The following is a 25623-nucleotide window of genomic DNA, read 5'->3' as shown; positions in this document are numbered from 1 at the left end:
GAGAGAGAGAGAGAGAGAGAGAGAGAGAGAGAGACAGAGAGACAGAGAGACAGAGAGAGACAGAGACAGAGACAGAGACAGAGACAGACAGAGACAGACAGAGATGAAGGGAGAGACAGACAGACACCGAGAGAGCAGAGAGAGCAAGAGAGAACAAGAACAGAAGTTTGTTTTCCCCCATGACATTTCTCTTGCAGCAGGGCTCTACCTTCTAAAGGTTTTACAGCTTTCTCGAGTGACTCCATCAGCTGGGGACCAGGTGTTCAAACACATGGACTTTAGGGGATATTTTGCATTCAAAACACAACAGTGACACCTCTGATTCTGACCACAAATGCCAGTTTGAGTTCTGCAAAGTACACAGAAGTCGCCAACTGTTCTTGCCATCTGGCCATTGGAATCTCAGCTCTGTACATCTGTGTGTGTTCCTTGTGATAGTGTGAAGGTTTATTGTCGTTGTTGTTGTTTTCCACAATAGGCTTCCTCTTTGTCTTCTGAGGCATCTTTCAGGAACACTTCTCAGCAGCTTTGCCTTCAACTCTAGTGCCTTTTTCTATTAAGTTTCTAGAACATCAGGAACCATCCTTTTCCTATTCTTGGTGCTCCCATGGTTACAGTCAGAAAGGAGCAGTGCTTCATCTCTTCAGGCCTCACCGTGGTACCCATTCTTACTCTGGAGGCTGAGGCAGGAATATCACCAGGTGAAGGCCAGCATAAACAATGGCAAGACAGACCGCCCTGCTGCTTCTGCCTTCCAAGGGCTGGGTTGAAAGTGGATGCCACCATGCGCAGCAAACCCCATGTCAAAAACAGTAGTCAGAGTGGGCCTCAGGTCAGCAAGCCTGAGAGGGTAATTCCCTGTGACAGTGCAGTAGGAGAGCAAGTTCAAGGCTGGCCTGGCAGCCTCATAAGATCTTGTCTGTGAAAATGTAAAAGGAGGGCTGGGCTAAGGGTTTCTTGGGAAGCTATGTACATAGGATGTGGTGTAAGGCACTGGGGCAGTGGTTCTCAACCTTCGTGATGCAGTGACCTTTAACACAGTCTCTCATGTTGTGATTCCCCCAACCATAAAATTACTTTGTTGCTAGATCCTGACTGTACTTTTGCTACTGTTTGGAATTGTAATGTAAGCTATCTAATGTGCAGGACATCTGATATTCAATCCCCAAAGGGGTTGTGACTACAGGTTGAGAACTGCTATCCTAGGTTCAATAACCAGTGCCTCTAAACTGATGATGATAAGTAATGCCTGCATTGTGTGCATACTGAGATTAATTTACTATAGAATGTGCACAGCATAGTGCTTCGCCTCTGTAGAGAATCAGATGTAATCAGTAGCTATTTTAAGAAAGTTGATATCTTTGCTGCTCTTCTGGTTTGCTTTCCATTGCTGGGGTAAACACCGTGACCAAAGTCAGCTTGGGGGAGAAAAGATTTTACTCCATCTTTCCACTTGTAGGCTATCATCCAGGGAAGTCGGGACAGGAACTCAGATCGGGAACTTGGAGGCAGGAACTGAAGCAGAGGCTGCGGATGGATGCTGCTTACTGGCTTGTGGCTTGCTCAGCCTGCTTTCTTACAGAACTCAGGACCATCTGTCCAGGAGTGGCACTACCCACAGTGGGCTGGACCGTCCCACATACATCATTAATCAAAAAAACAAAAACAAAACAAACAAAGCAGTCCCTACCTTCCCATAGGCCATGCTAATGGAGACATTTCCTTAATTGAGGTTCCCTCTTCTCAGATGATCTCAGCTTGAATCAAATTGACAAAAATAAAACCAAAACCAAAACAAAACAGTGTTGCTGCTAATTCACTGAGATTCAGTTCTCTAGAGCTTGCTATAGGCACTACAGTTTTTTGCCTGTCCTATCTGCTCTGGAACAGGGTCTCACTCATACTGACTTGGAATCACTGTGTACCTCAATCTGTTCTCAAACTCATGGGAATCTTCCCGCCTCATCTCCAAAATACTAGTTCACTAGACCTTACATATTAAGGCTTGATTTCCTCTGGCTCCTGCAGACCCATGGACTTAACGACCCTGAAGAGGAATCTGTCTAAGGGACACATTCACACCATGGCTGAATTCCAGAGGGATCTAATGCTGATGTTCCAAAATGCCGTGATGTACAACGACTCTGACCATCACATATACCACATGGCTGTGGAGATGCAGCGGGAAGTCTTGGAGCAGATCCAGGTACTGCACAACACGGAGCGCTGCAGGGCAGGGAACCGTGCTTTCTGGAATGGGGTTTCTGAAGCCTGAGTGATAGCTCCAGATGGTGTGGAGGTGACCTAGTGTCTTAGAGTTTATCTTCAGAGGAGACTGAAGGGCCTGAAGGACTCCGGTGCTCTTGGGATGGGGAAGCTCCTTGTCTTAATGGATCCAGATTTAACACACAGTGGGGTGACTAAATGGGCAGGTCTGCTTTCAGAGGCCCGAGCTGTAAGGCTAAAAGCAAGTTGGGTGCTGGACCCCACTGTCCATGTCTCATTTCTTGCAACTGATGACATTAATGTACATGTATATTTCCCATATTTGGAGAAGACAGAGTGAGTTCAAGGAGACGTGTAAGGATTCCTCTTTTGGGAAGCATCAAACTTTAAAAGGTGTAGCTTTATCTGTTTGCCAATAAAATAAATACAATTGCATACACTTCCTCTGTGGCCTCAAGGTTCATGGTTTCCTGTCTGTGCATTGCTCCTGTAGGTTCTGAGTACTTGGCTGGATAAAAGGAAGGACTTGAGTAGTCTGGAATGAGTGGCAGCTAATCCAGCGGATGAAGGAAGCTGACTTTGTTAGCCTGGAACTACATGTTTGGTTCTTTCTCAGATTACAGCTCTTCTTAGGACTGGCCAGAGAAGACGCAAAGACTTTCTCTCTATTACCTTTCCAAATAAGGATGATAATGCCTTGCTTCCTAACTAAGAAGCCAGTGGTGCTTGCAGATGTAATAGAGGGGTGGGGTGGGGTACCAAGATCTAGATTTATGATGTAAATATTGCTCATATTTTTGTTGCATAGACTTAGAAGTAATTTGATTGTACCTTTGTTTCTCTATAAATAAATATTTCGCAAACTAGAGATTTTGCTTGGTTTTTGAGGCAGAGTATGAAAAGCCAGACTTTCCTGGAAATCCCCATTGCATCCAGCCTCTGCCTCCAGTGGTGTGCTGGGATGAGAGGGCTCCACCACCAGACCACCAGGTCTTGCAAAGGCGGTTTCTAAATGGTTAAAGAAGCTGGAACTAGAGGGCACAGCATCATGTGGTGAAGCACAGAAGGTGTTTGCTGGGGATGTAGCTCAGTGGTTAATTGCTTGCCTAAGCATCACCACCACCTCCACCACCACCCACCTCCCCAAAAAAGGGAAAGAAAAAAAGAAAGAAAAAGTAAATAAATAAGCTTGCCGTTAATCGTTCATATAATGTCCAGGAGGAACTGGAGTGGACCCACAGAGGTGTCTGATTTATGTCATTTACAGAGCATGGATAAGGCACGCATCCTTCAAGCAGGTACCACGAAGAAGGGAGATCATCTAGAGGTCTGGCGCAAAGGCTCAAAGGGTAAAGACGACCACTTGAGTTCCATCCCTGGAAACCACAGAAACAGAAGAAGAACTTCACAAAGTTGTTTTCTTAACTCCACATCACATCACACACACACACACACACACACACACACACACACTACGCAGTAAATATGTTTTTAAAATTATGGTGGGAAACATCAGAAATGTGTGTAGTGCTATATAAGACTCAAAAAGAATAAAATGTGCACGGCTAATTGTTGCCCTAGATGAAAACTAACCAGAGCCTTTTAAAACGCGGCTGGAATTGGCCCTCTGCAGCCACCGTTAGGAACCCCCCCCCCCCNCTTTGGGTCTCTTAGCAACGGGCTTTGACAACAGCTGAACGGAGGTAAGTACTGCTTGGGAGGGTCCTGCATGGAGAGTTCCCGAGGGCTCGGGGACACATCCTTCCTGTCTTGCTTAAGCCTGGACAAAGGGGCCCCTTCACTAGGACAGCCGGCTAGGGGCCTTCCTTTACCCCTGGAGAGCGACGCTGACCATCCAGCCTCCAGCCTCAGTCAAGCGGCTAGGGCTCCCCTTGCGTGCTGTACAAATCGGACTCTTGCAAAACTGCTCGTAGAAAAACATAGCAGTTTCCGTTTTTATAAATTAATCAAATCTAGCACCAAATTTTGCCACAGGCTGATTTTGGGACGGGAACTCGTGTCGTTGCTGTGGATAGCTGGTTAGGAGATTTGTAAATTGTACCGGAAAACGCCAGAATGGAGGTATCAATGCCCCTGCCTCAGATATATGTAGAAAAAACCCTAGCCCTTATCAAGCCAGATGTTGTTGACAAAGAAGAGGAGATACAGGATATTATTCTGGGATCTGGATTCACCATTATTCAGGTAACGTCTGCCGTCTCTTTTATTAGTTTTCCTTATTCCTATATAAATGTAGCCACCCGTTTAGATCTTTAGTAACTCTAAGTTTACATTTCTAACTATAGAGGTTATATATAACCTGGGCATGTAAGCACACATGCTTGTGATCTCGGTATCAGGCGCTGGAGGCAGGTCAGCTATGTACTGACTTCCAAGTTTAGCCTGGGCTCTGGGAGACCTGTCTCAAAAACAAACAAGTTACAGACAAGTTTTTTCACACTTCAAAGGATGTAGAGTAAGACACCAAAGAAGCCAACTGCCTTTTCCTTCCCTTCTCTTTCCCACGTCAGCTCTAGGGAGAGGCAATGACTTAACTACATTCTTTCTCCTGAGTGACTCTAACATTCTGGATCATTAAATCAAAACCTACTCATCTCTGCTAAGTTATGTGCAATATTCCTGTGCATACTTTGGTTCCTAGTGTCAGTAGGTTTATTTTTGTTTTGGTTTGGTTTGGTTTGGTTTGGTTTTTGTTTTCAAGAAAGACTTCCCTGTATAGCCCTGGCTGACTTGGAAATCACTAAGTAGCCTGGAACTCACAGAGATCCGCCTGCCTCTTCCTCCCACATGCTGGGATTAAAGGTGAGCACCACTACACCCAGCAGACATTTAGAGGGTTTGTTGTTGTTGTTGTTGTTTTTGTTTTTGTTTTTCGAGACAGGGTTTCTCTGTATAGCCCTGGCTGTCCTGGAACTCACTTTGTAGACCAGGCTGGCCTCGAACTCAGAAATCCACCTGCCTCTGCCTCCCAAGTGCTGGAATTAAAGGCCTGCGCCACCACCGCCTGGCAAATTTTTTATATAGTATCATATTATCTATTTTTGTGTTTTAAAATAAAACACACACACACACACAAAACAAAACAAAACTGAGGGTTGGAGAGATGGCTCAGTGGTGCTCAGGATGCCCTCCAACACAGGTGACCTCCTGCCTCTTTCATGAGAACCAGCATCAAGGTGTTTCCCTGTGATTTGTTTTCTAAGAGGACCTCATTGTGTAGGCCATGTGGCTTCAAATTTATGATTATTCTGCTTCAGGCTCCTGAGTGCTGGGATTACACACACTGTCCCACTCATTAAGCCTCACTTAATTTAAGTTTGGTAGGGTTGTTTTGTTGTTTGTTTTTGTTTGTTTTGTTTTTAGAAAAATGAGGGCGCTCTGACTTCTGTACCCTGCACACTTACAATGTTTATTTATTTATTTATTTATTTTTAAAGACAGGGTTTCTCTGTGTTGCCCTGGCTGTTCTGGAACCCGCTCTGTAGACCAGGCTGGCCTAAACTCAAAGTACTGGGATTAAAAGTGTGTGCCACCACTGCCTGGCTAAGTCCTTTTTAAAAAGATCTGTATCTTTGTGTGGGGGTGTGGGTGTAGGTGTGGTTATGTGTGGGGGTGTGGTTGCTTGCGGTGGTGCGTGGGGTAAATGGATATGTGTGTGCTGTGTGGTATGGTTATATGTTTGGGGAGGTGTGGAGGGTGTTTATGTGTATATGTGGTAGTGGTATGTGTGTGTGTGTATGTGTAGTGTGTGTGTATGTGTATGTGTAGTGTGTGTGTATGTGTATGTGTAGTGTGTGTGTATGTGTAGTGTGTGTGTGTGTATGTGTAGTGTGTGTGTGTGTGTGTAGTGTGTGTGTATGTATAGTGTGTGTAGTGTGTGTGTGTGTAGTGTGTGTGTGTGTGTGTGTGTACTGTTGTGTAGTGTGTGTGTACTGTATGTGTAGTGTGTGTGTGTGTGTAATGTGTATGTGTGTGTAGTGTGTGTGTGTGTGTGTGTGTGTGTGTGTGTGTGTAGTGTGTGTACAAGTCACCTCAGGCCCCAGACCTTACCTTTTTCTGTTGTTTGGAACAGGCTCCCTCGTTTGCTAGTGTGACATCGAGACTAACTGGGTCATAAGCCTCGATGGCGCCTCATCTCCAAATACCCTCTCTATAGTATACAGGGGTTACAAATCCACTCTACAACGTTGGCCATTAGGAAAATTCTGGGGATCCAAACCCAGGTCCTTACATTTGGCACTTACAGGTTCAACACTCCTCTATTCACTGAGCCATCTCTCTAATCTTAAGTCCATAGTAAAACAAAACAAAACAAAACACCCACCAACAATAGGCTTTATAATTAAATGGCTTGTGTTTATTATAAATTAAAACTCAAGAGCCTGGCATGGCGGCACATACCTTTCATCCAAGCACTCAGGAGGCGAAGGGAGGTGGATCTCTGTGAATTCCAGGACACCCCAGGAACTCAAAATGACAATATAGCAAACAACTAGTAGACACTTATGTCAGAGTGAACGTTAGACTGGTTGACTGTGGTCTATGCTACTGCTGCGACCACAGTGATGTCTTTGTTTTCACAAAATATATATTACATCAGTTGTACCATTTAAACAATTTTTTAAAAGATTTATTTATTTATTTTATGTATGTGAGTACACTGTAGCTGTACAGATGGTTGTGAGCCTCCATGTGGTTGTTGGGAATTGAGTTTTTAGAACCTCTGCTTGCTCCAGTCAGCCCTGCTCCCTCAGATCAACTCCAATCGCTCAGTCCCTGCTTGTTCTGGCCCACAGATTTATTATTCGTAAGTAGCTGACTTCACTCACCAGAAGAGGGCATCAGATCTCTTTACGGGTGGTGTGAGTCACCATGTGGTTGCTGAGATTTGAACTCAGGACCTTCGTTAGAGCAGTCAGTGCTCTTACCTGCTGAGCTATCTTACCAGCCCCATTTAAACGATTTTTTTTTTAAAGATTTATTTATTTATTTATTTATTTATTTATTTATTTATTATATGTAAGTACACTGTAGCTGTCTTCAGACACTCCAGAAGAGGGCGTCAGATCTTGTTACGGATGGTTATGAGCCACCATGTGGTTGCTGGGATTTGAACTCTGGACCTTTGGAAGAGCAGTCGGGTGCTCTTACTCACTGAGCCATCTCACCAGCCCTGCGATTTTTAAGGCACAATGTGTGGCATTAAATATTTTTTATTTTACGTGCATTGGTGTTTTGCCTGCATGTATGTCTGTGTGAAGGTGAACCCACTGAACCACCTCTCGGTCCCGGAACTAATTTTAGAAAGGCAGGAGGTGTGTTGTGTCTCCACCTCCTCCAGCCCCTAGTAATCACTGTCCTAGGCTTTAACTCAAGAAATTTGACTCTCCTAGCTATTTCATATAATGAAGCTGAGGTTGTTTTTAAGGTTTGTCTGGCTTTATTACGATGGAGTCTCACAAAGCTCTGAAAAGTTCTCCCTCTGTCTGGCAGGTGGCAGCCGTTTCCCCGTTGAAAACTATGAGTTCTATTGCACGGATTTGGTATCGATGTTTCTCAAATTAATTTCAAAGGATTTTTCACCTGATTTCATTTTAAAGCAGCCAGTAGGATCTAGCACCCAAAGCAAGGGCACGTGACTGTTGGGTGAAGCAAGGGCACGTGACTGTTGGGTGAAGCAAGGGCACGTGACTGTTGGGTGAAGCAAGGGCACGTGACTGTTGGGCATGCAAGCAGTCCCTGATTAGGGAGAGTGAGGCGGTAGGGTTACACTGGCCACCTTAGGCTACATAATTAAACCCTGTCTCAAAACAAGCAAACAAACAGTTTGTATACTGGACACAGTGAACTGGGGTGGACTCCTTATAAGCAAGGAGTCATGTGAGAGCTAGATTTCTTGGCAGCTGGCTATCGAGTTTATCAGAATATTCCTATGTGAGGTCCGGGGGATCTCTAGACCCTGTAATACCATGTCTGGAGGCAAACTAGTGTGTATTGTTTCAGAGACAGGGTCTTGCTCTGTAACCCTAGCCACTCTGGAACTAGCCTTGTGTGTGTGTGTGTGTGTGTGTGTGTGTGAGACAGGGGTGTGGGGGAGATAGAGAAGGGAGAGGGAGAGGGAGAGTGACAGAGACATGTGTGCATGGGTGTCAGGAGATGGCATCAAATTCCCTGTACCTGGCGGGTACCCTACTTGTCATGTAGATTCCAGGATTTGAACTCTCGTCCTCAGCATTGCTTAGCAAACACTCTTTAAAAAATTCTTTTTAGCCAGGTGCTGGTGGCACACACCTTTAATCCAAGCACTTGGGAGACAAAGGCTATTGGATCTTTGTGAGTTTGAGGCCAGCCTGGTCTACAGAATAGCCAGGGCTACACAGAGTAATCCTCTTCCAAAACAAACAAACAACAAAAAACAAAATACAACAAAAGTTTTTATATTTACTCATGTGTGATTATATATGTATGCACATACACAGTAGATGTGTTGTGGTCTAAAAACTTGAGGGAATCTATTCTTTCTTCCCTTTGTGTTAATTCTAGGGATTGAACTTAGAACCTTAGCCTTGGCAGTGGTCCAGGGATCATTTTCTTTAAGTGAGATAAATACTTCCTCTGAACATATTTAATTACCATTTACTTTCTGTATAATAACGCAAAGATAATTGCAGGCATGTGCCGCCATGCCTGGTGAATTATTAATGATTCAGTGAGCTTTTGCGGAGGTGTCACTTTAAATGCTTTTGTCGACTTTGTTTTGTTTACAGAGACGGAAACTACACCTGAGCCCCGAGCACTGTAGTAATTTTTATGTGGAGCAGTATGGGAAAATGTTTTTCCCAAACTTAACAGCTTATATGAGCTCTGGACCTCTTGTTGCTATGATACTAGCTAGACATAATGCCATCTCTTACTGGAAAGAACTTATGGGACCAAGTAACAGTTTAGTAGCCAAGGAGACACACCCAGACAGGTAATTTCCCTTGAGAGTGGTTAGAGGGACTGAAACCTGCCGCCTTAAAGTGTGAAAACCCCCAACAACATACGAAAGCTGGAGCCCATCATCCTTACACAAAGCCTGCTCCACTTGCAGGCTTCCCAAGTGCACTTTTCTCTGGTATAGCGCAGTGGATTTGACATTCTCAACATTTCATGTCTATTTTACTATCCAGTGCTACAGAAGGTGTCAGAGAACATCTCACTCATGGCTGGTTAGCCTTGCATTAAACTGCTTCTAAAGTAGGAGTTACTGATTTTTTTTTTTTTTTTTTTTTTTTTGAGACAGGGTTTCTCTCTGTTGCCCTGTCTTGTCCTAGAGCTCATTCTGTAGACCAAGCTGACCTCAAACTCACAGAGATCCCCCTGCTTCAGCCTCCAAGTGTTGGGATTAAAGGAGTACACTACAACCACCCTGCTTTTGTTTATTTGTTTTAATATTTTTTTGAGACTAGGTCTAGCCTAAGCTGGGCTGTAATTCACTGTGTAGCCCAGGCTAACTTTGAATTTGTGACAATCCTCCTGCTTCAGCCACCTCCACCAACCCCACAACTCCTGAAATCCATGATGGGTTACAGGCATGAGCCACAACACATGACTATGAAGTAGGATTTGTAAAAGTACATTTTATTATTTATTATTTATTATTTGTGCGCATGTGTGTCTTGCACATGTGGAGGTCAGAATACAACGTGTGGGATTTTCTTTTCTCCTTTCTCCCATGTGGGTTCCAGAACTAAGGTCATCAGGCTTGGTGACAAGTGCTTTTTGCAGCATCTAAGCCAACTCACTGACCCTGAAGCAGGATTTTTAATAGGAAAATAAGAATTTTTAAAATTTGTTTTCTGGACATGGTGGTACAGACCTTTAGCCTCAGGACTTCAAAGACAGAGACAGGTAAATTTCTGAGAGTTCCAGGCCAGCCAAGGATACATTGAGAACCTGTCTAAATAAAGAAATAAATAAATAATAAAAAATTCATCGTTTCAACATGAGCACTAGTTTCTAGAAATGAAATAGTTGTTGCAGTTGTGAATTATATTTCCCTTTCACTTCTCTCAAAATATTTTCTCTCCTTAGAGAAGGCCTGTTTCCATAGAGGATGCTACTGGCATACAGAAATGTATTTGACCCTCCTCTAAGTAGATTAAAAGCTTAAGATTAAATTAGCGATGACTTCTCTATAAAAAAAAAACAAAAACAGGTAGAAAAAGGCTGGGAAGCTGGGCATCGTGGCGCACGCCTTTAATCCCAGCACTCAGGAGGCAGAGGCAGGTGGATTTCTGAGTTTGAGGCCAGCATGGTCTACAGAGTGAGTTCCAGGACAGCCAGGGCTACACAGAGAAACCCTGTCTNGAAAAACCAAAAAAAAAAGACTGGGAGGGTGGCTCAGTGGGTAAAATGATTGCTGCCAAGTAGAAGGGTCTCAATTTGAACTCAGGACCCATGACTCGGAAGGGAAAAATCCACTCCCAGAGTAGTCCTCTGACCTCTGCCAAGCTCTCTGCTATGCAGGAAGGAAACAGTGTCAGAATGGAAGGACAACATCTTGAATTCTCTCTAGCTTAAGGGCGATATACGGTACAGATGAGCTCAGGAATGCACTTCATGGGAGCAATGACTTCGCCGCCTCAGAGCGAGAGATCAGGTTCATGTTTCCAGACGGTGAGTCCTTTGCTGTGCCTGCTTCCTCGTCTGCACCTCCCATTTGTCCACCTCTTAAAGTTGGTGTTGTATCTTGAAAACATGGCTGGGAAGGAATATAGTGTTTTCCTCCAAACATGCTTTAGTATATTTTCAGGTTGTGAGTCATTAAAACTTGAAGCTAGGGGCTGGCGAGATGGCTCAGCGGGTAAGAGCAATGACTGCTCTTCCGAAGGTCCTGAGTTCAAATCCCAGCAACCACATGGTGACTCACAACCATCCGTAATGAGATCTGACTCCCTCTTCTAGTTTGTCTTAAGTCAGCTACAGTGTACTTGTGTATAATAATAAATAAATCTTAAAAAAACCAAAAACCAAAAACCAAAAACTTGAAGCTAGAGGCATGCATCTCTGTAGGGCGTTTGCTGAGCTCCTGGGAAGGTCCTGGGTTTGAATCTCAGCACATGCTAAAGTGGGGCATGGGGCCACAGGACTATAATCCTAATGTGGACCCTACGGCGTGAGGGCAGGAGGATCAGACATTAGCCCCATGGGAAGCTCCTCTAGACATCTCCAGACCTTATCTCACGACAAACAAAACAAACTCCTAGCATCTGGAAGGCAGGTCTCTGTGAGTCCCCGGCCAGCCAGGGCTACAGAGAGAGACCCGCCTCAGTAGTACAAACGCAAAGCCAAGGGTCAGAGAGAAGGCTCGGCAGCTAAGAGCATTCGCTGCTCTTGCAAAGAACCAGAGTCCAGTTCCCAGCACTCACATGGCAGCTCACCATGGTTCATAACTCTAATTCCAGGGAATCCTACACCCTCTCTGACCCCCTTGGGCACCGAGCATATAGCTGGTGCTTGTACATATGTGCAGGCAAAACATTCACACACATAAGTATTTTTTTAAAGATTTATTTATTTATTATATGTAAGTACACTGTAGCTGTCTTCAGACACTGACACTCCAGAAGAGGGAGTCAGATCTTGTTACGGATGGCTGTGAACCACCAGGTGGTTGCTGGGATTTGAACTCTGCACCTTTGGAAGAGCAGTTGAGTGCTCTTACCCACTGAGCCATCTCACCAGCCCCAAGTATTTTTTTTTAAGCAGAAACAAACAGCAAAACAAGTTTTGAAGGCAAAAGTGGAAAAGTGAAGCAACCTACAGAAAGTATTCTGTAGTGAAGTAACCTACAGAAAGTGTGCTGCGCTCCAGAGAGCCAGTTTCTTCCTTTCTTTCCTTCTCCTGATCTAGATATATTTAGGATTGTTCTTCTCCTGTGCTGTTGCAGTTCTTCCTTAATCACCCACTAAGCTTCAGAAATGTGTTGGTACCTGGAGCCTAAAAGAGCTACCAAATTAACAAATGCAGCAGGTTAACAAGTGTAGTAACTTAACAAGTGTAACAGATTAACAAGTGTAACAGATTAACAAGTGTAACAGATTAACAAGTGCAACAGATTAACAAGTGCAACAGATTAATAAGTGCAACAGATTAACAAGTGCAACAGATTAACAAGTGCAACAGATTAACAAGTAGAGCATATTAACAAGTGTAATGCACCAGGCCTCTGTCTCTTTGTTCTGCACTCAGTAAACATGTCTTTTTCCAAACAAAACAAGCCAAGAAAGTCCTGAGTCAATGTGAAAATGATAATTCCACATCTTTTCTTATTTTCTCCTATTTGAAGTCATGAGACTAGTGAACCTTTAAAAAGCAAATATACTAAGAAACAGTACGTTGTCTTTTACGTACTGGGGAGTGGACCTAGGGCTCCGTACCCAGGCAAACCGTTGCCAGTGAGCTACCTGGGCCTCCTTTATTTACCTACTTATTTCTAAGATTATCTTATACTTGTTTATGTCTATGTGAATGTGTGAGCAGATGGCCTCAGAGGCCAGAAGGCACTGGATCCCTGGAGTTGGAGTTACTGACAGTTGTGAACCACCTTATGTCAGTGCTGAGATCTGAATTTGGGTCCTCTGGAAGAAAAATTGACCTTAACCTTTGAGCATCCTCCCCAGACCTCCTTTTTTATTTTTTATTTTGTTTTGAGACAGGCCTGTATGTCTTAGCTGGCCTTGAACACTGATCTTCCTGCCTCTACCTTCTAAGCGCTGGCATTTCAGGCACGTACTGCCGCCTGGTTTTTCCAGTCCTCTGTTTTGAGGCAAGGTCTCAATATGCTATCCACAGGTAAGCCTGCTTTGATTCATCTATGCCAGCCTTTTCTGAGTGACTGCCAGCGTTGGTTTGGATTGCTTTTCTTCTTTTGTGTGTGGTGGCTATTGTTTTTGTTTTTGTTTTTTTTAATTTTAAATTATATTTATTTCCATGTATAATCACAAATTCAGCAAGCACTGTGAAAACAGTTAAAGCGTGGGCAAGCAGTTGTTCTCGCAGCATTCAGGTGACCAGGCAGGAAGGTCACTGTGGGTTTGGTGCCAGCCTAGTGAGTCCCACACCAGCCTGGACTACAGTGAGACTCTATCAGATAGCCAGTAATAATGTCAATTATAATACTTTAAAAATAAATGTAAGATGTAAAACTCAAATGTAAAGCTTCCGAATGTCTCATGACAGTTAAAAACTCTCGAAGGCACCCCTTTAATAGCTGTGTTATGTTTAATCACTTATATTTGTTTTTTAGTGAGAGCTTATTTGTATTTGCAGTGATTATTGAACCCATTCCAATTGGACAAGCCGCTAAGGACTATCTAAATTTGTATGTAGCACCAACCCTACTTCAAGGACTCACGGAGCTTTGTAAGCAAAAGCCACCAGACCCTTACGTAAGATACCTTCTTATTCTTACTAGAGAATACTTACTGTTTTTGTTTTTTATATTTAAAACTGTAAATTTGTTTGTTTGTGACTCAGGGTCTCACTATGCAGTCCTGGCTGCTCTTGGACTCACTGTGTCTACCAGGCTGACTTCAAGCTCACAGAGATCTACTTGCCTCTGCCTCCTGAGGGCTGGGATTAAAGACACCACCATGCCAAGCTAATATTCATTCTTTCAGTCTGAAGACTAACAGGTTCTGAGCCTTGCTTGGGTTATGTGTTGGCTCCAAGTTAACCAAACAGAACAATTTAGTGAGACACTGTCTCAAAATAAAAGTTTAAAAAGGTGGGCTGGTCATTGTGGCCAGTGCCTTTAATCTCAGTACTTGGGAGGTGGAGTCAGGCAGATCTCTGTGAATTCAAGGTTTGTCTGGTCCACAGAATGAATTTCAGGCCAGTCAAGGCTATTTAGTGAGACACCCAGTACAACCCCCTATCCCAGCAATGATGTGTGTTGGGGGCTGGGGAGGGGTTGGAGAGAGAGGCAAAGCATTTACTATGCAAACCTCTTGACCTAAGTTCCCTCCTGGGGTTCCACAGAATGTAAGTAGAGAATCAGCTCCTAAAAGCTGTCCTCCGACCCCCAGAGGTGTGCTCTGACCCATATGCCTTCCCAACAACACACATGTCATTAGGGGGTGTGGTTTGATAGCAGGGCACTTGCTGGGTATAGCCAAAGCGGTGGGTTCACTTTGTGATGGCCCATGGGAAGTGGCACTTTTAGATGGCATGGTCTTATTGGAGGAAGTGTAGCTTTGTTAGAGGAAGTGTGTCGCTGTGGAGTTGGGGCTTTGGGGTCACTGTGGTACAGCACCCAGCACTCAGGAGACAGAGGCATGCAGATCTCTGAGTCCAAGGTCAGTCTACAGAGACAGGGCGTCAAGCAAGCATCAGAGCTCTGCAGCTTCAGACACGTGACTCTGGCTTTAGAGTCAAGAAGAGAAGGTGCTACTGGGACAATTGTTGCTCCTTAGCTTTTATAAGAGTTGCCTTGGTCATGTCTTTTCAGAGCAACGAAACTCTAAGACAAGTTTCCAACATGGAGAAAAAGTTATGTCTGGCTTATTTCACTAAGTGTTTTGTTAGCCAGGCAGTAGTGGTAAGTGTGTGCCACGATCCCATCCCTCCCATGGGGTGAGTAGTGTCCGGTTACATGCATATAGCACATTTTGTGTCGCCACAAGTAGAACTCTTCCTGTCTCTTGACTAGTATGTGCAGTGTTGCAGTATCATTTGTGGACCATGATTGTGTGAGTTCCAGTTTTCAGTTGTGTGTCAATATATAGGAATGCAGTTATTTGGCTTGGTTATTGTTACTGCAATTACTGTTCAACCTCCTCAGGAACCACTCAAGCTTTTCCACATACGGCTGTTCCATTTTACCTTCCCATTTGCATGGTATGAGGGCTCCGATTTCTCTTTGCATGGCCATTGCTCCTATGTTTCTGTTGTTTCTTGCTCATTATCAGCTCCCTAGTAGATGTGAAGATGGCTGATTTGCATATTCATGATGCTGAGAGCATCCTGCCGGGAGTTTGTGACGTCTGTATTCAGGTTCACCGCATGCGTGTGTGTGTGTATGTGTGTGTGTGTGTGTGTGTGTGTGTGCACGTGCGTGTGAGCTTAAGAGTGCATGAGAGAGAGACAGAGACAGAGACAGAGACAGAAAGGGGGGGTGAGTGCTTTGTAACCAGGCTGGCTTTGGACCTAGGCCCCTTCACCTCAGTCTCCTAAGTATTGGGGTTCCAGGCACCATAACTGTTCTCTGGATCAGATTTGTTCCTGTGTGGCATCATTGCCATCTGCAACAAAGACAGTTTTCCTTCTTCCTTTGTAATTTAGACCTGTACTTGACAGTTTTACAGACCGGAAGTGGTAAGAGTTTCAAGGTTTTCCTTTTGATTTTGATTATTTATTTAGTATATAGTTTTAAATTCACTTATTTGGTTTTATGTGGATGAGTGTTTTGCCTGCATATATATATCTGTGTACTGTATGCTTTCCTGGTGACTGGAAAAGTCAGAAGAGGACATTGGGTTCCCTGGAGCTGAAGCTGTGGATAGCTGTGAGCAGACATGTGGGTGCTGGAAACTGAACCCAGGTCCTATGCAAAACCAACATGTGCTCTTAATAGCAGAGCCGTGCCTTCAGACACTATTTATTTAATTTTGAGGCAAGATCTCATTCTGTAGCCCAGGCTGGTCTTGAATGTTGCTTTTAAGACAAGGTCTCTCTGTCTAGCCCTGGCAGGCCTATAGTAGATAATGTATTGATCACAAATGTGTGCACACTCCTCTTAGTTGCTATTGTCCCTCTGACCCCCTCCTGCCGACCCCTTTCCTCTTTCCAGTTAGCTTTTCTGATACTATCATGTTTCTCTGTTTGTTTTGACTGACTGGGTGTCATTAGGGTTGTTCACAGGAACACAGGCAGGGCGAGGGTTTGTTTAAACGCACGAGGGTACCTCACCCAGGGCTGTCACTGAAGACAGGGTTACTCCCTCTGCCATCAGCCATCAGCTTCCTGTGAATCCCTAGGAAGGCGAGGCCTGTGTGCCTTTCATCCTCTGTTAAATTTTCTCTCTTTCTTTCTTTTTTAATTTCATTTGCTTGTTTTTCTGGTTTCTGGGAATTGAACTCAGGAACTCTGGAAGAATGGCCAGTACTTTTTAACTGCTGAGCCCTGTCTGTCTCTAGCCTCCAGGTTTTTTATAACAATTACATCTGTTTATTCCTTATTCGTTGTGTGTAGCACAGCACACATGTGGAGTTGGAGAAGTCCCTCTCCTTCAGCCATGGCGTCCTCAGCGTCTCACTGAGATCTCCAGGCTCTATGGCAAGCACTTTGACTTGCTGAGCTTCTCTGGCCCTCCACTTATCACTGATACTGTGTGTTTGTTTGTCTTGTGAGAGAGGATTCCCTGCATCCTGAGCTGGCCTAGACTAGCTGTGTAGCCCAAGACGACTTTAAACTCAGATCTGCTTCTACCTCCCCAATGCTGGGATTGCAGATGTGTGCCAGGTTATCAGGTTCTGCTCAAACCCAAGGCTTTGTATTTAATAGGCAAGCACTCTATCAGCTGTCTAATCCCAGATCCTATCTTTTTTCATTATTAAAACATTTTTAGTTATTAAAAATTTTTTATTTTGTATGTGTGTCTATGTCTATTTGTCTGTCTCTCCAGAGGGCCTTTATTTTTATTCTTTGGCTTTTTTTTTTTTTTTTTTTTTTTTCAAGACACAGTTTCTCTGTGTATAGCCCTAACTGTCTAGGAACTCACTTTGTAAACCAGGCTGGCCTTAACACTATCCAGGTTGGCCACAAACCCTAAAAGGCTTGAGATTGTGCGTGTGTGTGTGTGTGTGTGTGTGTGTGTGCGCGCGCGCGTGTGCTCACGCGTGCATGTGTGTGTGCTCATGTGTGTGTGTGTGTGTGCGCGCGCGCATGCGCGCGCGCCTGTGATTGCTGGAATCTCTACAGCTCTAATGACTTAGCCTCCGCTCCTCCCTGCTCTCTTGGCATCTCCTCCTGCTTTAGTTCACCGTCTACACTGGGCTTGTTATGGGGTCTGCTTAGTTCCAACACAACTCAAAAACCAGGTCAGACAGGAAACAAGAGTGTATTGTAACCAAGCTACTGACCCATCAGGTATGCAGAACAGACTTAGGAGCTGAACTGCAACACCTCCACCCCCACCCTGAGTGAACCTTCAACTCAGCACTCAGGGAGCAGAGGCAGCTAGAGCTCTAGGAGTTCACGGCCGGCCTGGTTCCAGATAGCCTCGGCTGTGAGAGCCCGTCTCAAAAAAAAATTATTTTTAAGATTTTTAATTTTTCAGTCGATAGGTTCATTATACATCAAAAGGAAATATTTAAATGTATATTAACTTTAGTTTTTCTTTTTCCATAGATCTGGCTTGCTGATTGGCTGGTGAAAAATAATCCCAACAAACCTAAACTTTGTCATTTCCCAGTGACAGAAGAGCCTTAGTCTGCTCCTCAGAGCGAGAGCCAAGTTACCTTACTGTAAGAAGCCACTCAGCATGTTCTTTACATTAAAAGCAGATATGTGTCTCTGTGTGGGTGTATGCTTGCCTGTGTCCGCAGGAACCTGAGGAGCCGGGCATAGTCCCGTGGAGCTGGAGTTGCAGGTAGCTCTTAAGTTACCAGGCAAAGGTTGGGGAGCCACACCGGGTCTGCTGCAAGAGTGTATGCATTCTTTGCTACTAAGTCATTAATTAATTAATTAGGTCTTGTTTTTCAAGACAGGGTTTCTCTGTGTAGCCCTGGCTGTCCTGGAACTCACTCTGTAGACCTGCCTGCCTCTGCCTCCTGAGTGCTTGGAATAATGGCAAGAGCCACCACTGCCACTAGTAAAGGACTTTAAACCCAATATCCAAAAGACAGAGGAAGGTGGATTTCTGTGAGTTTGAGGCCAGTCTGGTCTACAGAGTGAAATGCTCTCCTCTTCCTCTTCATGTTCATATTATTATTAGTTTTGTCATGCAGTCCTGCTCATGGGACTTACCTAAAGCTCTTCCCCCCATGAGCTAGATCCTTGTTCTTTACTCTAGGCCGGGTCTAACTAAGTTGTCCAGAGCAGCCTTGCACTGGCGAGCTTCCTTCCACATCCTGGATCGCACCATGACACAGCTTGAACTGAAATTATCAAATATATGTTGAGAAGTCTGTACCCCCAAATACTGACCCTGCTCTTTCTCAGTTGGCTCCTTGTAGGAACTATTCAGATCGAACTGTGATTCAGTCATGGCCCAGGTCTCAGTTGTGGTTTCTGCCATCTCCGTCGCTCTTGAGTCTTTCTGCGGTTGATTCCCTCACCATTAGCAAGGGCTGAGTTTACTCTGTGCCTCTGAGTCTATACAGTGTCTTTGAAAAACATCTGAGATCAGGGACTTTCAGGCCTACAGAGAAGCTGGCTTCTAGAGCAGAGTCCACTGGCAGTTTCAGATACAGACTGTGAGACGACTTCTGACTTTACCACAGACATGCCTGCAGTGGACCTCCGCTCAGGCGGGCGCCTTTCCTATCAACCGGCCCACTGATCCTCCTGGAATGGAAGCCTGGAGTTCTGCCTTTCCCTTTCTCATCCAAATCAAAGTCTGAAGACGCTGCCTGCCCTGATTGATGCCTTTTGTTCCCAGACCAAATTGTTTTTTATAGCCCACCCCCTGCCGCTGCCATCTGCTCCAAGGGGAGTCTGGTCCCCAGGCTTCCTGAACAGCAGCTGATGTGTGGTGGAGCACAGCACACTGAGGAGGGGGAGGGGTGGGGGGAGAGGGGAGGGGGGAGGCGGGAGCAGCTAGCAGACAGGCGGCAGCTAATCCTGCCAACAGCCCAAGCACTGGAATCATAAAAACCGCCTTTTCTCCCCGACTTGCCTCATCGGCATTTCAGGGCTGAGGTCGGGAACTGCTTCTCAAGAGTCTGGCTTCCTTAAGGCTCAAAGTTCCCATCTCCTGTCTGCCTTCGCAAACCAACTGTGTTCGGTGAGCGCGAGCATCAACTACTCGCGTGGCCTTACAGGCAAGGCTAGGACAGCAGGAGAAGAGGATCCGGAGCAGCTTTGGGACAGAGATCTGGGAGAGAGAGACCTCCTCAACAAGTGTAAACCAGCAATGGCAGGTCACCCTAAGCTAATTTCCGAGTCCTCTGCTGACCACTGTCAAGGTTCACTTTTCCCAGTTTGAGGCTGCATCACATAGATGACTCAATTAGTGTCCTCAGTTGCTTTGCTAGGAGCTCATTACTCCTCAGCATAATCAGGAATGCAGACCGCCAAGTCGGTTTATATGAATAAGCATCGTGGGGCTGACAAGATGGCTCAGCGGGTAAAGGCACTTGCAGCCAAACCTGATGACCTGAGTTTGATTCTTGGGACCCACTGTAGAAGGAGAGAACCAACCAATTTCCTTAGGCGCTCTTCTCTCTCTCTCTCTCTCTCTCTCTCTCTCTCTCTCTCTCTCTCTCACACACACACACACACACACACACACACTCACATTTTAAAAAGAAAAAATAACAAACATTTCCCCTGTGGAGAAGGATGCTTAATAAATCTTAAAGATTGTAGAACCCTGATCCTTCTGGGTAGCCTTTATGATGGAGCCAGAATGACAACCTCTCTGGACTTTATCTAGTGTTTTTTTTTTTTTTTGGGGGGGGGGAGTTCGAGACAGGGTTTCTCTGTGTAGCCCTGGCTGTCCTGGAACTCACTCTGTAGACCAGGCTGTCCTCGAACTCAGAAATCTGCCTGCCTCTGCCTCCTGAGTGCTGGGATTAAAGGCGTGCGCCACCATGCCCGGCTTATCTAGTGTTTCTTTTCTTTTCTTTTACTTTTTTTTTTTTTTAAGATTTATTTATGTATGTGAGTACACTGTAGCTGTTCAGATGGTTGTGAGCCACCATGTGGTTGCAGGGAATTGAACTCAGGACCTTTAGAAGAGCTGTCAGTGCTCTTACCTGTTGAGCCAGCTCACCAGCCCCTATCCAGTGTTTCTGACCCTTCCCAGCATTTCAAGGGGTCTTTAGCATATCTATCTGGTCAGTGCCTTTTGATACCATATGATGGTTACACCAGGAGCAGCCTGAAGCAGTCTGTAAGTGGAAGCTTTGGGAATGAGTGCTGCTTCAGCTTCCTCCGTGGTGGCCTTTGTGTCAGCCTCGCCCCTGCCCCACCCACAGACCCCCATCCTCAGCCCAATTACAGTGTGGTTGCTATGAGGATTCCAGATTCCAGTTTAGCTTGACCTGTTTTCACCTTACAGGTGTGGACTCAATATGCATTCAAGGAGCAAACTGTTATTCATTCTTTCAAGGATGGCTGAGAAAGAAAAGTCCTACACCTGAGAGAACACAGAATGCATCCTAAATGAAGTCTTAGTGTTAAGGCCATCATCCCATCAGTGAAGTCACAGTTTTGTCCAGCTTTCTAAAATGGGTGGAGGAACCCTGCCTCCTCTTACAGATTGGTGCACTGATGCTCTACACCCCAGGCACCGGCCCCTGTGATCTGGGTCTTTTGATGGAGTCCAAGCCTTTGCACTTTTGCTGTCCAGACAGCATCGTAGGTATCCCAGCTCTGTTCCTTCTGCCTTAGCCTCTTGAAGACTGGACTGTGGGCCTGAGCTGCCACACCTGGCTACAGTCTTTTCTTCTCTTTAACATTTCTTTATTTAGTGTGGGTGGTGTGCAAATGTCACAGTGCTATAGAACTCAGCGGGCGGGCTGGTGAGATGGCTCACTAGGTAAGAGCACCCGATTGTTCTTCTGAAGGTCCGGAGTTCAAATCCCAGCAACCACATGGTGGCTTACAACCATCCATAACAAGATCTGATGCCCTCTTCTGGAGTGTCTGGAGACAACTACAGTGTACTTACATATAATAAATAAATCTAAAAAAAAAAAAAAAAAAACCTTTAGAACTCAGCGGGCTATGGAGAATCAGTTTTCCCCTTCTATCCTGTGGGCTCCGAGAACCCTCAAGCCTTCAGGCTTGGTGGCAGGCACCCTCACCCTCTGACCATCACCAGCCCCCTTTTCACTTTTTATTTTCTTATTTACTTTTCTTTATTTCACCTTTTCTCTATTCCTTTTCCCTCTCCTTTTCCTTCTTTCCTTCTTTCCTTCCTTCCTTCCTTCCTTCCTTCCTTCCTTCCTTCCTTCCTTCCTTCCTTCCTTTCTCTCTCTTTTTTAGAGACAGTGTCTAATGTATCCCAACACTGCCCAGACATGCAGCAGCAGATAACCTTGAGTTCCTGGTTCTCCCCCTCTGCATGCTGGGACTGCAGGAGGGCAGCAGTCCCTCTAGGTTATGTGGTGCTGGGTGTCGAGCCCAGGGCTTCCTGCATCCCAGCCCTGCCATGACTTCTACATAGTTGCCGCAAGGCTGTGAAATAAGCATGTCACAGAGTAGAGGAATGAATACCCTTGTGTATAGGGATATAGCTTAGTTGGTAGAGTTTGCCCAGCAAGCATCAAGCACTGGGTTCAGTATAGTACCACATAAAGCTGGGCATGGTGTCATGCTTGGGAGGGAAAGGCAAAAAGTCCAGCCGTTCAAGATCATTATCTCCTTAGTTACATATCAAGTTCCAGGCCAACCTGGGGCTCATGAGAGAGAAAAAAAAATTACTCATTTTATATATGTGAGTACACTGTAGCTGTCTTCAGACACATCAGAAGAGGGAGGGCATCAGATCTCATTACAGATGGTTGTGAGCCACCATGTGGTTGCTGGGAATTGAACTCATGACCTCTGGAAGAGCAGTCAGTACTCTTAACCACTGAGCCATCTCTCCAGTCCTCAGCCTTTCTTTTCTTTTGTTCTTTCCTTCCTTTTCACTCTCCCCCACCCCTTTTGTTGTTGTTTTAGTCTAGACAGGGTCTTACTATGTAATTCTGGCTGTCCTTAAACTCACTCTGTAAACCAGGCTGGCCTTGAACTCAGAGATCCACCTGCTTCTGCCTCCTAAGTTCTGGAAGTGTACTATCACACCCAGCTAGCCTGATTTCATTTAGAACCCCAGACTGCCAGCCCAAGAATGGCACCACCAACAATGGGCTAACCCCTCCCCCATTAATCACTAATTAAGAAAATGCCTTATTGTGCTGGAGAGATGGTTCATCGGTTAAGAGCACTGACTGCTCTTCCAGAGGTCATGAGTTCAATTCCCAGCAACCACATGGTGGCTCACAACCATCTGTAATGAGATCTGATGCCCTCTTCTGGTATGTCTCTAGAAACCAATAGTGTACTCATATATAATAAATAAACCTTTAAGAAGAGAAAATAAAATAAAATGCCTTACAGCTTGCTTTTATGGAGGCATTTTCTCAATTGGAGTTCCCTTTTCGGATAACTCTAGCTTGTGTCAAGTTAATAAAACTAGCCAGCACAAGTGGCCCCTGCCTATGTCAAGAATCAGGATTAGGGGTAAAAAGCTGGGCCAACTGTTAAAAGCACTGGCTGGTCTTGCAGAGGACCCGGGTTTGATTCTCAGCACCCATCTGACGGATAGACTGCAACTCCAATCCCATGGATCCAGAACCCTCTTCTGGCTGGGCTCCTTTGGCATCAGTCACCTATTTGGTGCACAGACAATATGCAAGAAAACACCCATTGTCTGAGTCAGGGTTTCTATTCCTGCACAAAATATCATGACCAAGAAGCAAGTTGGGGAGGAAAGGGTTTATTCAGTTTACAGATTCACATTGCTGTTGCATGAATATGAAGCTTGAATATGAAGCCATGAATATGAAGCTTGGGCTACAGTGAAGACTTCATCCCAGGAAGAGTTAAGGCCCATGGCCTTCATCATCATTTTCTTTTCTTTTCTTTTTTTTCTTTCTTTTTTTTTTTTTTTATTGATATGGGCCTCTACCCAGAATATTATGATTTATTCCATCTGCAATGTACCACATCAGAAGTCTTAGCATTAGCCCTAGTCAACACCACTGCTCTTATTTGTGAATACAAATAAATGATGGGCTTAACAGATATTTTGAAAGAGGAATGCTACAAATTTTTACTATCTCATCTTATTGTTTTCCTTTCGTTATTTATTTTAATTTCTTTTTTATGTTTTTTTGTTAGATATTTTCTTTATTTACATTTCAAATGCTATCCCGAAAGTTCCCTATACCCTCCCCCCACCCCCCGCCCCTGCTCCCCTACCCACCCATTCCCACTTTTTGGCCCTGGCATTCCCCTGTGCTGGGTCATATAAAGTTTGCAAGACCATCATCATCATTTTCTTTGGCAAGTTATATAACTCACATAAATTCCTTTGAAAGTTGTCCATGTTTGCGTTGATACTTTTTTCAGGCTTCATCTGGATTCTCAGACTGTCTATTGGGAGACAACCACTGTCGGACTAGCTGGACCCTAGCTTGTAAGTCACTCTAACAAATTCAAATATATATATATAATTCTACCATTCCTTTTATCCATTCTGTTTCTCTAGAGAACCCTGACTAACACACTGCTCATGAATTCTTGTTACGGTTTCTCTTACCATACCACACTCCCCAGCTTTGATATAAGGAGAATCATATACATGATGGGCAGACACATTCTTAGCTTTCACCCAGCCCTGCCCTCCAAACTCTAGAGATTATAGCGTCAACCTGAGGACGCAGGTGAGAGAGAGGGGCTCTGGGAGGGATGGGAAATGTAGGTTGCCAAAGACCCAAAAGATCACACAAAGCTCCCCACTGTGCTGGCCCCGGATTAACCCCTCATTTCCCAGGAAGAGTTGTCCCTGCCGCTTTGCTCTCCAGGGGCCTCTTGTGTTAATCTATGGAAATGACCAACTGAGTGTGAACGTGAATGGTTTTGTTTTGCAAAACAAAGTTGGTAAAGCTGGCCTCTCGATGACTGACTGAATGCTGTCATCAACCCCATTCGTGCCACGGAAGAAAGTGAAGCTTCAATTTCCTCCTCTGCTAAATGACAGCTTATCGTAGTGATGTGACCTTTATGCCCAAGGCAAAGGATTTTATTTCTGTGTGTATGGGGGGTGGGGGGAGAGAGAGAGACAGAGACAGACAAAAAGACAGAGAGAAAGAGAGAGAGAGACACACACAGAGACACACACACAGAAAGCCATTATAGACTACTACTTCCCAGTTTTCCCTCTATGCCCCCCCCACCCCCCCACACCTGATTGACCAAGGCTCAATGGAAAAGCCTGCTCTCTGTTGTCAACTGTTAGAGGAACAAAAACCTTATTTCTGCACCCACAACCTGTCATGATTTTACCTTCCCACTAAGAAGCATGGATTTTTAAAAGACCCCGTAAGCAGAGGGCAGGCAGCACCTACTTGTTCTGGAACTGCTGCTCGCTCTGCCGTTCCCGCGCAGACAGACGCAGCTGCCTTTAACCCCTGGGGTCTCTGCCCTGGATAGTCCATTAGAATATTTATCATAGGGCATTCTGTAACTGGGCTTGCTTTTTCGAATCTGTTGAGTCTGAGTACAAGTATTTATTACCATCATTATCATTATTTTGTGTGTGTATGGTTGGGGGGCGTGGCACGCCACAGCTTGTATAGAGGGCAAAGGGCAACATGGAGAGGTTCTCTTTCAATCTTTATCTGAATTACAGGGACTGATTTTCAGATCATAAGGCCTGAGTGCCTTTATCTGCTGAGCCATCCTACTGGCCACACGAGCTTGTGCACAACATACCCCCACCCACACCTACATAATGTACATATGTGTTTGCAGGTATGCACATGAGCAAGCATGCATGTAGAAGGCCAGAGGTTGACATCAAGGCTCTTCCGAAGTTGCTTATCACCCTCTTTTGAACCTGGAGCACACCAGTTAAGCTAGACTGGTCAAGAAACTCCAGAGATTTCGCCTGCTTTTGTCTCCCCAGGGCTGGGATAACAGATGTGTGCCACCCTGCCCAGGGATCTGAGGTACAGAGTCCTTCCTGAAAGTTTTAGGTGAGTTCTAACCTACATAGCTGGTTTTAGGCTAGCACAACTACATAACAAGACTGTCTCGAAGCAGAGACAAGCTGGGGACATAGCTTGGTGGTAGAGCACCTGCCTTTCAAGCACAAGGTCCTGAGTTGTACCCTCCAAACTACAAATAAAACAAAAGCCCAGGACACTTTTCCCTAATGACAGAGTCACAATGATTGCATTTTCAATAAAAGCCATAAACTGAGACATAATAGGAAGACTCCTGTCTTTCCAGGGGCCGCTGAAGCTAATGGGATTTTGATGATGGCATTATGGTTCTACCTCCAAGAGAGAGATGTGTCAGCTCCATTGTGGGTTTTTATTTTATTTTATTTAATTAATTAATTTATTTATTTTGTTTGTTTTTGTTTGTTTGTTTGTTTGTTTTTCGAGACAG

The 25623-nt window shown here is 44.8% G+C and overlaps 2 protein-coding genes across 2 annotated transcripts in view; both read left to right on the top strand.

Annotated features, from left to right (window-relative positions):
* LOC110333213 (bromodomain-containing protein 8-like) overlaps window positions 1-2801 on the top strand; it is a gene marked incomplete at its 5' end in the record, with an annotated part of 19413 nt that extends 16612 nt beyond the window's left edge. Inside the window, 2 exons of the mRNA XM_029546736.1 lie at window positions 2029-2206; window positions 2720-2801. Coding sequence (XP_029402596.1) covers window positions 2029-2206; window positions 2720-2770 — 229 coding nt within the window. The remainder of the gene's footprint in view (window positions 1-2028; window positions 2207-2719) is intronic.
* Window positions 2802-3907: 1106 nt separating this feature from the next.
* Window positions 3908-17788, top strand: Nme5 (NME/NM23 family member 5). Its single transcript, XM_021215103.2, has 6 exons — window positions 3908-3929; window positions 4222-4431; window positions 9015-9220; window positions 10808-10908; window positions 13564-13682; window positions 17644-17788. Exons 2-6 carry the CDS (start codon window positions 4303-4305, stop codon window positions 17722-17724), a joined length of 636 nt encoding a protein of 211 aa, XP_021070762.1. The 5' UTR covers window positions 3908-3929; window positions 4222-4302; the 3' UTR covers window positions 17725-17788.
* The last annotated feature ends 7835 nt before the right edge of the window (window positions 17789-25623 follow it).

This window comes from Mus pahari, chromosome 15 (genome assembly GCF_900095145.1).
Source record: "Mus pahari chromosome 15, PAHARI_EIJ_v1.1, whole genome shotgun sequence".
Classification (NCBI taxonomy): domain Eukaryota; kingdom Metazoa; phylum Chordata; class Mammalia; order Rodentia; family Muridae; genus Mus; species Mus pahari.
Note: the sequence above shows the minus strand (reverse complement) of the source record. Positions and strands in the feature narration are given on the sequence as shown.